Source organism: Haliaeetus leucocephalus, unplaced genomic scaffold (genome assembly GCF_000737465.1).
Source record: "Haliaeetus leucocephalus isolate CR32 unplaced genomic scaffold, Haliaeetus_leucocephalus-4.0 Scaffold517, whole genome shotgun sequence".
NCBI lineage: Eukaryota > Metazoa > Chordata > Aves > Accipitriformes > Accipitridae > Haliaeetus > Haliaeetus leucocephalus.
In genome coordinates, this window is record NW_010972953.1 from 4,229,460 (window position 1) to 4,239,753 (window position 10,294).

The following is a 10,294-nucleotide window of genomic DNA, read 5'->3' on the forward strand; positions in this document are numbered from 1 at the left end:
ATTTTATTTATTTTAAATTATCTTTTATTAATTTTTATTCCCGGGGGGGGGGGGTCCCCGCCGCGGGGACGTGGGGAGCCGCTTGCGGTGACACGGTTAGTGGCGGCGGGACGGTGACGGTGTGACCTCTCCCCTTCTCCAGGGATTTGAAGCTGGGCCAAGCGGCGATGGAAATGTCATTGTCGCGGCACGGGGGCCCAGCGAAGTAAACGCTGCGCCACAGGGAAGGGAGTGGGACGCCGCTGCACCGAGCTCCGCTCCACAGCCGGAGAGAGGGACGGTCCCGAAAAGCCAGTGCAGACCTGGTCAGAGGGGACAGCAAGAGGACCGTGGGGTTTATTCACGCTCCCACGGGCTGCAAGGACCGTGGGACAATATCTGGGGGCTGGGAGCCATCCCACTGCCCGCTTGGAGTTTGGGACATCGGCCTTTTGACCGGACTCTGGTGCCCGTCCGAGCCCGATGAGGAGCCGAGGCCACGCGTGAACCTATGCAGACCAGGAAGAAATACATTTTCCTGACTTTCCTTGCCTCTTGGCTCCTGCTTTTCTTCTTTGGAGGAGACCAGCTGCGCCATTTCGCTTTCTTTTCTGGGAGGAAAACCGAAGCCCGGAGGAACTGGCCCCGCTGGACGGATCGGTCCCTTCTCAAAAGCTTTGCAGACTCCGAGGAGCTCCAGAGCGATGGGGACCCCTCACTGCCATCGCCCCGGGAGCGGCGGGCGGCACGGCTGAGCGTCTACAAGAACAGCAGATGCCGGATGGAAACCTGCTTCGACTTCTCCAGGTGCGAGAAGCACGGCTTCAAAGTCTTCACCTACCCTCGGGAGAGGGACCAGCCCCTCTCGGAGAGTTATGGCAAAATCCTCGCTTCCATCGAGCGTTCTCGGTACTACACCCCGAACCCCGAGGAAGCTTGCCTCTTCATCCTCAGCATCGACACACTGGACCGCGACCACCTCTCGGGTCAATACGTCCGTAACGTCAATGAGAAAATCCGCGCCTTCCCACTCTGGAACGGCGGCCGTAACCACCTCATCTTCAACCTCTACTCGGGCACCTGGCCCAATTACACCGAGGATCTGGGTTTCGATATCGGCCAGGCCATCCTGGCCAAAGCCAGCTTCTACACCGAGAGCTTCAGGCCCGGCTTCGACATCTCCATCCCTCTCTTCCCCAAGGACCACCCGCAGCGCGGCGGGGAGAAGGGGTGGTTGTATCAAGACTCGGTCCCCCCAAAAAAGAAATATTTGTTGGTTTTCAAGGGGAAGCGGTACCTGACCGGCATCGGCTCCAGCACCAGGAACGCGCTGCACCACATCCATAACGGGAAGGACATCATCTCGCTCACCACCTGCAAGCACGGCAAGGACTGGGAGAAGCACAAGGACACGCGCTGCGACAAGGATAACGTTGACTACGAAAAGTGAGTTGGGGATGGGGTGGGAAAGGGGGTCTGATTGGGGGGGACACCCCAAAAATGTTCCTGCCCCTCTGCAGGATGCAGCCGTGCCCGTCTGCGGTGGCTGGATCTCCAGATGTGGGAAGAGAGGAAAGTTTTGGGCTCTCCCGAAACAGATGAAGGTTTCATTTCCATAGTGGGGAGTGAGGCGCTGATTGTTCAGGGCTCTCCTGTTCTGTATTAAAGTTTGAGTAATCTGGTGAGAGCGGCTCTTATCTGCAATCACCGCGGCCGCCTCTAATACGATTTCCCTTTTTCCTAACGCTGATGAATGATGCTTTTCTTCTCCCCCCTCCTGCCTTCCACTAACATAAACATTTCTCTTGGAGATGAGCCCGAAACATCCCCCCATCACTGGCTCCGCTAAAAATCCCACAAAACTGGTGGGTCCTTGGGCATCCCAGCGTGGGCAGCCCTGAGCTCACCCAGACGTGGTGGGGTGGGGGGTCCTCCTGCGTCCCCCCTCGCAAATGGGGATGGCGGCAGCAGTGTGTGATGGACCTGGGCCAAAGTCCTGTGAGTTTGGGGGGCTCCATGCTGCAGGGACGCACGCCGGCTCCTCACCTCCCCGTCCGGCTGCTTGGGACCCGTCACCAGCTGCCCAGTCCAGGGCTGGTAAGCACAGACCCTGTCCCACTGGTGACGGGCAGGTTCCCGTCCCACTGCCTGGGGACATCCCACAGCCACCCAGCCGGAGGAGAGCAGATGGGGAGAGGCCACGTTTGGCATCATCCTCAAAGCGTCTTAGGAGGTGCCGGGAGGTAAAAGTGGAGCCAGGGTGCTGCGGGCATCGGGATTAGCCGGAGCTTCGGGGTGGCTCGGGCACCACGTGGCCCCATCTGGTGGGTGCCACCAGCCCAGCAGGGTCAGCCCCTGCAGCAGAGCCTTTTTGGGGACGGGGCATCGCAGGATGGTGGGAGGTGCCACAGGCTGGCAAGACGGTGGGCTCACGGTCAGCCCCGTGCTGTGCCGAGGGGCGGTGGGATGGGAAATTCCCCTCCCGCCCGGCCCAGGTAATCCCTTAAAGCTGTTTGCAAGTACAGGGAGATTTACACCTCGCCCGGGACGGCTTTAGGCAGCAGATAGACAAGGAACACGTGGCACAGGGCAGCGTGCTCGTGCGTGACCCCGAGCCTCTGCCATCCCAGCTCATCCCCATGGGACACCGGGCAAAAAGCCATCGGCGTCTCCATTGCGCTGGGCCAGCTCTGCCCGACCTCGCGCGGGGGATTTATCCCCTCCTGCCCCGGCAGAAGACGTCCCCAGACCCGGAGCTGGGACAGTGACAGAGTGACGATGGGGACAGGCCAGCGGGGAGGGGACACACCACGGTTGGCAAAGTGAGACCCCAGCTGCCCCCTTCACCCGGTGCATTGGGGACGTCGCCGTTTGTTCAGGGCGGTGGGTGCCGGCGCGGCGGAGAGCTGCGGGGAGCAGAGGAAGGCCTCGCTGGGGGCTCCATCACCCTCCTCGCGCTCACGGGGGCTGCCTAAAACAAACCGGTTCTGTGCCCGGATAAAGGGCGGCTTGTAGCAGTGCCGCAGCCTGGCCCCACTGCGGGCTGCCCCGGGTTTAAAGCAATCAAAGCGGCTTGGAAAAGGCTCTCTGGAGCCGACAGGTCCTCCGGCGGCACCGTGCCTGGCCGGAGCCATGGAGGAGCCAGGCAGAGGGAGCGTGGTGGACGCCCGTCCCAGCTCCTAACAAAACAAGGAAGCCCTGACGGCGTGATTACCCGGAAACCGCAACGCGTCAGGAGCAAAGTATTTCCATCGAGAGGTTTTGGCCCCGCAGCCCGGCCGGCGCCAGCCTCCCCGCAACGGCCGCCCGCGAGGGGAGGCTGCCCACGGCCGCTCTGCCCCTCGGGACTCATCCTGCTGCCCACCCAACCCTGGCAGCGGGAACGGCCCCGCGGAGGTGCTGGGGGTCACGGCCAGGTTTGGGGTCCCCGAAGGAGCGGGTGGCAGCAGGGCTGCTCTGAGGGTGAACGCTGGAAGTGTCCAGCTCCCCGGGATGTGGCTGTCACTGCTGTGGTTTCGTGGAGCGGGGGGGTCTTGGCCTTGTTTGAGCTGCCCTCGCCCCTCTGGCAGGTCGCTCAGCCAGGAGCCGGGGTGTTAACGAGGCACGGAGCACTAATGGGGTTTTTGGCATGCGTTGGAGACGTTGGGGTAGTTCATCCGGGGGTGGGTTTTGTTTGTAAAACTTCGTGCCTTGGTATTGGGGCCAATTTCCCACATGCCGAGGTGCCAGGGTGCTCTAGCACTCGCGGAGGGGACACGTCTCAACCCCCAGGCTGGCACCAGCCCCACGTCCCCACCATGGGGAGACCCTTCCCCCTGGGGACCAGCACATTTCAAGCAGCCCCTTTAGCCTCACGGACCCCCCAGCCAGACCACGCTCATCCCCCCCAGCCCACCCAGGACCCGGCTGCCCTGTCCCTCCCTCCCCGCGGGCAGGAACAGACCGGGTCTGTCCCAACCTAAAGTCAATATTGGATTTTCCGGCGCGGTCGCGGGGACGCGGCAGCGGACGAGCCTCTCCCCATCGGCCGCACAGAAGGGGCTTTCATAACCCCACGGTGCGAGCCCAGCCTTGCGGGGGGAGCGCGTTGCCTGCACCCCTGCAGGCAGCCAGCCCTCTGCCCCTGCCAAAACGCTGCCAGGGCAGGCAGGGTTGGTCCTGCCCGGCAAGTCTGGGCACAGCAAAGGAGTCGCCGCAGTTTCGGGCTCGGGGGTTCGGGCGCTGGCTTTGCATGGGGTTTCATTACAGGCGCGTGGAGGGAACTGGGTAACACCACGGAAAGCCAAGCGCTGCCTGGGTACCAGGATCCTATCCTGACCTCCTCACTTCAAGCCAAATTTGGTTCCTGGCTCTGCCACAGGTTCCCTTTCTGACCGTGGACACGACCCTCCATCACTCAGGGCATCTCTGCTCCACCGGCCCCGCACAGCCGGGGCTTTTCAGAGCCAAAAATCAGCCCTGATTAATCCTAACGCTGCCCTGGGCTGGCCCCGTGCACCCCCAGGAGGGATGCTCAGCCTTACTGGGTGCCAGTGAGACCCCCTGGGATGCTCACAAGGAGGTGGGGGGTCCATGTCTGACCCCCCACCCCATCTCCCATCCCAGGTTCAACTACCAGGAGCTGCTGCACAACTCCACCTTCTGCATCGTGCCCCGGGGCAGGCGCTTGGGCTCATTCCGCTTTCTGGAGGCGCTGCAGGTATGGGGTGGGCAGGGGGACGGGGGACCCCCTCTCTGGGATCCGGGGGCTCTGTCCCAGCCTGTGTGGGGTCCCGCCGCAGGCCGCCTGCATCCCCGTGCTGCTGAGCGATGGCTGGGAGCTGCCCTTCGCCGAGGCCATCGACTGGGGCAAAGCTGCCGTCGTGGGCAATGAGAGGCTGCTCCTGCAGGTACCGTGGCCGGATCCTGCCCCACGCCGGACACAAGGGACCCCCCCTCCCCCCCAGTAATGACCCCAGTGGTGGTGGAGCCCCCAGTTAAGCTTGGGGATGAAACCTCCGCAGCTGAGCCCAGCAGCCCTCCCGCAAGTGGATGCAAGGGGGGTCTCATCCAGCCTGGATGGGGGGTGCATACCCCTGCTAAAGCTCTGGGGAACCGTTCTTCTTGGGGGGGGGGGTTGTTGAGCACCTCCACAAACCCAAAGCCCTTGGGGGGTCCTGGGCCAGATCCTGCTCCAGGGAGAGGAGGTGGCAGAGCCACAGCAGGGCAGTGGCACAGCATCCTTGGCCGTGGGGTGTCCCTTGGGATGGCACGGAGACAAGACAGCCCTGCCGGGGGGCTGGGGAGGAGGGGGCCGAGGTGAGAAACCAGCTCCCCCCTCATCGGCACAGATCCCCTCCGCCGTCCGCTGCATCCACCCGGAGCGCGTGCTGGCTTTCCAGCAGCAGACCCAGTTCCTCTGGGACGCGTACTTCTCCTCCGTCGACAAGATCGTACACACTACGCTGGAGGTGAGCCCCCCACCCCGAAATGTCTCCTCCCCCGCCAGCCCCCAGGGTCACAACCAGGGTGCTGAGTGCATCTCTCCGGCCTCTGGCAGATCATCAAGGACCGGCTGCTCCCACACCGCTCCCGCTCCCGTTTTCTCTGGAACACGCTGCCCGGGGGGCTCCTGGCTCTGCCCGAATTCTCCACCCACCTCGGGGACTTTCCCTTTTACTACCTGCAGCATGGTAGGATCCTGCCTGCCCCAGCTGAGCACGGCAAACTCAGCGCATGCCACACCTATCCTCTCACCACCTTTTTTCAGGCTCCAGCCCCTCCGAGAAGTTTACGGCTTTCATCCGGGCTGTCTCGCCGGGGGGTTCCCTCTCCCAGCCCATCCTCAGGCTCATCCAAGCCGTCTCCGGATCCCAGTACTGCGCCCAGGTGGGGGGAGCTGAGCCCCGCAGCGCTCGGTGCAGCTCCCAGGGATGCAGCGGGAGGGATGGAGCAGGGTCCCGTGGGCTGGGAAGGGCATGGGTGAGTTTAGGGGTGGGAGAGGATGGCTGATGGTGTCACCCTTGGGTGGGCAGAGCTGTCTCCCCAGGCCACCGGGGTGGAGGTGGGACCACCCGTGGTTTTATTCTGGTCCAAACTGCCATGAGATGGTTTTGGGGTGAGCTGGGCTGGAGCAGGTCCTGCTGTGGGGCCGGGGAGGGCTCAGCCGTGGCCGCCCTGCAAACACCAATGCACCAGTGCACCCCAATGGGTCAGCCTGGCCAAAAACCCACAGACATGCTGGTCCTCCCCCCTGCAGATCCTGGTGCTTTGGAGCTGCGAGAAGCCACCACCGCCAAGCGGGAAATGGCCCCAGACCACCGTGCCTCTGACCATCATCCAGGGCAGGGGGAAGGTGAGAAGAGCCGGGATGCGGGCAGGGAGCTGGGGCATCCACCCCATGGCACATCTCAACCTGATATTTCCCCCCCTGTAGCTCAGCGACCGATTCTTCCCCTACGCGGCCATCCAGACGGACGCCGTGCTGAGCCTGGATGAACACACCAGCCTCTCGACCAGCGAGGTGAGGCTGTGGGCGCCGCGGTCCCCAGCCCCATGGAGCTGGGGCAAACCCTGAGCCGAGACGGGAAGGATGCTGGGTGGTCACCCTGTATCCCCTACACCCAGGGACGATGGTGAGCCCCCTCTCGGAGGTCCCCACAGCCGGGTGACACCATCCTCCATCCCGTACCAGGTGGACTTTGCCTTCACGGTGTGGCGCAGCTTCCCCGAGCGCATCGTGGGCTTCCCCACGCAGAGCCACTTCTGGGACCCCGAGCAGAAGCGCTGGGGCTATACCTCCAAGTGGACCAACGAGCTCTCCATCGTCCTCACCGCCGCCGCCTTCTACCACAGGTACCCGGCCGGGGAGAAACCGGCAGGGTGGGGGGCTCGGCTGCATCCTGCCCCCCCCCTCGCTCCCTCCCCCCAGGTATTATCACACCCTTTTCACGGAATACCTGCCGGCGGGGCTGCGGGAGCTGGTGGACGGCCTGGCCGCCTGCGAGGACATCTTGATGAACGTCCTCGTGGCCGCCGTCACCAAGCTGCCGCCCATCAAGGTCACCCAGCGGAAGCAGCACAAGGAAAGCGTGTCCCAGCAGGTAGGGTGCAGGGATGGGGATGCGGGACCCCCGCCCTGGCCAGGGAGCGGAGCCCCTCACCCCCACGTTCCCCTCTTGCCAAGGTGAAGGGCACGACAGGGGCAGCCGGCGGCCGGCGTTTCTCCCAGCATCAGGACTGCCTCAACCAGTTGGCGGACTGGTTCGGCTACATGCCCCTCGTGTCCTCCCAGCTGCGCCTTGACCCCATCCTCTTCAAGGACCAGGTCTCCGTCCTGCGCAAGAAATACCCACGCTTGGAAAAACCCTGAGGGCTGCCGGGGATCGGGGTCGGAGCCGGCCCTGGCTGCCCCGTTCCTGGTGCACGGAGCTCTCCCGGAACAGGCAGTTGCTGCTGACGGGGTTTTACTCGTTATTGGGTTTTACCAGTACAATAAAGGTGGGTAGAGAGGCAGAGTCCGGCCGGTGGCTGTAGGATGCTGGGGAGCGGGCTGTGCCTGGTGGGGAGCACCGGGAGCACCGGCGGGAATTCCGCTGGGAATAACCCGTGTGGCACCCGGCCGTGCACGCAGCCCCCCCCGGCCACCAGCCCTGCGGGGAGGGCCAGTCCTTTGGCTTCCCAAGGGCAAACAGAGGAGCGATAAGAGGTGAGAGCAGGGCGAGTGTGTCCTCCCTCCTCCCAGCTGGGATGGGTCCCCCCGTAGCCCCTGGGGCACCCCAGCACCCCATTGCCTCGCAGCACTCTCCGAAGAAGGGAAAAGGGCCATTTCAGCTGCATTTCCCACCAGCCAAATAGAAATAGGGAAAATTAAGGCTGCTGGCCTCCAACGGCTGCTCTCCTCCGGCCGCCGCAGCCCTGGGTCTGTCCTTGCTGCCTTCATTCCTAGCAGACACCCAAGATAACGCCCCGGTGCCGCCAGAACCAACATCCCCGCCCTGCACGCACCCAGCCCTTTGCTCCGCTTTATTTTCCACGCATGAAAAGTCCCCCTGGGGACACGAAGGGGCTGCCGAAGGGGGCTCAGTCGCGGGGCGGCTGGCACTCCCGGCAGTCCCGCATCTCCTCGGAGTAACTCTCCACCTGGATGGTGGTGGTGTGGAAGCGGAAGGTGCCCTGCAGCCGGGAGCTGGCCTCCTCCAGCACCTCCTGCGCGCTGGCACCCGCGTCTGCAAGGAGCAGAGGAGGGGATGTCGGGGTGTGGGTAGACCCCAAATCCACCCCCCCCCCCATCTTTTCCCCGGGGAGCGACACTCACTGATGGCGATGTGCACCGAGAGCAGCGGCTGTGCCGCCGTCAGCGCCCAGATGTGGAGGCTGTGCACGGCTGCCACCCCCTCCACCGCCAGCAGCGTCTCCTGCACGGCGTTGAAGTCCATCCCTTTGGGGGTGCCTGGGGAGGGAGAGCCGCAGGCCCTGGAGGGACGGGGGCCACCGCACCCACGGGTGGCCCCACGGCCCGCACCCCCCCCGGTGGGTCCCTACCCTCCATGAGGACAAGGAGGACGTCGCGGAGGATGGTCAGCGTCGTCCCCAGCACCAGTGCGGAGAAGAGGAAGGTGCAGATGGGATCCACGTACTTGTACTCGGGCTGGAGGGGGTGGGAGAGGGTGAGGTCCCTCCGGCACCGTCACCCCCACCCCAAATCCCCATCGGTACCAGTGGGGAGAGGACGCAGTCCCCTCCGTCTCACCCTTGTGCCTGGCCAGGGCTGGCCGAAGCTGCTGTCCCCGTATCCCCATCCCCAGCATCCCCTTTGCCCCCGTGACCACCCAGACCTTAAAGAAGATGATGTAGGAGGCGATAAGGACGCCGACACTCTGCAGCAGGTCCCCCACGACGTGGACGAAGGCAGCGCGGACGCTGGCGTTGGGCTGCTCGCCTGTCGCCCCGTGGCTGTGCCCGTGCCCGGTCTGGTGCAGAGCAACCCCCATCCTGCGGGCAGGGCAGCGGTGACATCCCCGGGGACACCGGGCAGGGGTGGGGGACACCGGGAGAGGGTGAGAGCCAGCCCTACGTACACGATGTTGACGGCCACGGCGCAGGCGGAGGTGATGAGCATGACGCTACCCTCGATGTCGTAGTCGGCTGAGAGCAGACGCTGGGCCGCCAGGTAGACCAGGACACCTGTCACCACCCAGATGGAGAGCACGGAGAGCAGGGCCCCCAGAATTTCTGTGGAGAGCCCCCCCCCCAGCCCCACATTGCCGCTTCACTGCCGTGCCAAGCCTGAGCACCCTCCTGGCCCCCCCCCCGGCTGCATCGGGGCTCAGGGTGGGCACCCAGCACCCATCCCTGGGGTTGCTCCCTGCACGGGGACGGCGGTGCCTCTGCTCTGCCCTGCACATGGTGCCGGGGCTTTGTTGGGGCTCCCCGTGCCCCCCAGGGCTCCCCATGCCCCCCAGAGCTCCCCAAGGCACCCAGTCCCCATGGAGAGGGCACCCTGGGATGCTCCAAGCGTTCCCTGGGGTCCCTGAGAGCCGGAGGGCAGCCCCCGGGGGTGATGCCACCCCGTTACCTGCCCGGTGCCAGCCGAAGTTCATGGTTTTGGTTGGGGGGCGCGAGGACACCCAGAGCGCGGAGAGGCTGATCATGATGCTGGCGAAGTCTGTCAGGAGGTGGGCTGCGTCCGTCAGGATGGCCAGGCTGTGCGCCAGGTACCCACCTGCGGAGGGTGGGGGGGCCGTGGGGACATCGGGGTGGCATTGAGAAGGGTTCCCACCCCAAGCCAGGCATGAACCAGGTCACCCAGTGCCAGAGTTGGGGGGGACCCCCACTGGGCACTTCGACCAGCCGAAAAGCAATGGGGAGCCCTGCCCACACCCCGCCTGCACCCACGGGTGGGGAATCGGGACAAGAGGGGCTGCGGGCAGCCACTCGGGGTACCCCCATGGGGACCACCCCGGCCGGACCCTGCACCCACCACTCACCCACGGCTTCTCCCACCATGAAGACGAGGCAGATGCCGGCAGCCAGGTAGAGCTTTCTGCGCGCCCGCTGCTGCTGGTCGGGGTGACCGGTGGCTCCCCGCGTGTGGCAATGCCGGCTGCGCCGTGTCCCCAGCTCCAGGACGGGTGCCTGTCCCTGCACCGAGTTGTGTCCGTTCTTTTGTGCGGCCCCCAGGTAGGACCTGCTGGGGAGAGGGGTGGTCGGGGGCTGGAGCTGGGGGCCTGGGAGAATTTGGGGGAGCGAGTGGGACCCTGAACCCTCTCCCCCCCCCAGCCCCTGCACCTCCAGGGGACCCCACGTGGGAGTCCCACGGGGAAGAAGGGACACA

At 64.8% G+C, this 10,294-nt stretch overlaps 2 protein-coding genes across 2 annotated transcripts in view; one reads left to right on the forward strand and one right to left on the reverse strand.

Moving 5' to 3' along the window:
• Positions 1–7,383, forward strand: part of EXTL1 (exostosin-like glycosyltransferase 1) — a 7,684-nt gene extending 301 nt beyond the window's left edge. Inside the window, exons 2-12 of the mRNA XM_010576131.1 lie at positions 143–1,425; positions 4,585–4,678; positions 4,761–4,868; positions 5,310–5,429; positions 5,519–5,651; positions 5,729–5,847; positions 6,218–6,313; positions 6,395–6,481; positions 6,653–6,813; positions 6,890–7,061; positions 7,145–7,383. Of these exons, the coding sequence (XP_010574433.1) occupies positions 491–1,425; positions 4,585–4,678; positions 4,761–4,868; positions 5,310–5,429; positions 5,519–5,651; positions 5,729–5,847; positions 6,218–6,313; positions 6,395–6,481; positions 6,653–6,813; positions 6,890–7,061; positions 7,145–7,330 (2,211 nt within the window). The 5' untranslated portion in view covers positions 143–490 and the 3' untranslated portion in view covers positions 7,331–7,383. The remainder of the gene's footprint in view (positions 1–142; positions 1,426–4,584; positions 4,679–4,760; positions 4,869–5,309; positions 5,430–5,518; positions 5,652–5,728; positions 5,848–6,217; positions 6,314–6,394; positions 6,482–6,652; positions 6,814–6,889; positions 7,062–7,144) is intronic.
• A 657-nt stretch (positions 7,384–8,040) lies between these two features.
• Positions 8,041–10,294, reverse strand: part of SLC30A2 (solute carrier family 30 (zinc transporter), member 2) — a 3,617-nt gene continuing 1,363 nt past the window's right edge. Inside the window, exons 2-8 of the mRNA XM_010576354.1 lie at positions 9,948–10,147; positions 9,536–9,682; positions 9,039–9,192; positions 8,796–8,952; positions 8,503–8,608; positions 8,276–8,410; positions 8,041–8,186 (exon numbers count right to left, since the gene is read on the reverse strand). Coding sequence (XP_010574656.1) covers positions 8,041–8,186; positions 8,276–8,410; positions 8,503–8,608; positions 8,796–8,952; positions 9,039–9,192; positions 9,536–9,682; positions 9,948–10,147 — 1,045 coding nt within the window. The remainder of the gene's footprint in view (positions 8,187–8,275; positions 8,411–8,502; positions 8,609–8,795; positions 8,953–9,038; positions 9,193–9,535; positions 9,683–9,947; positions 10,148–10,294) is intronic.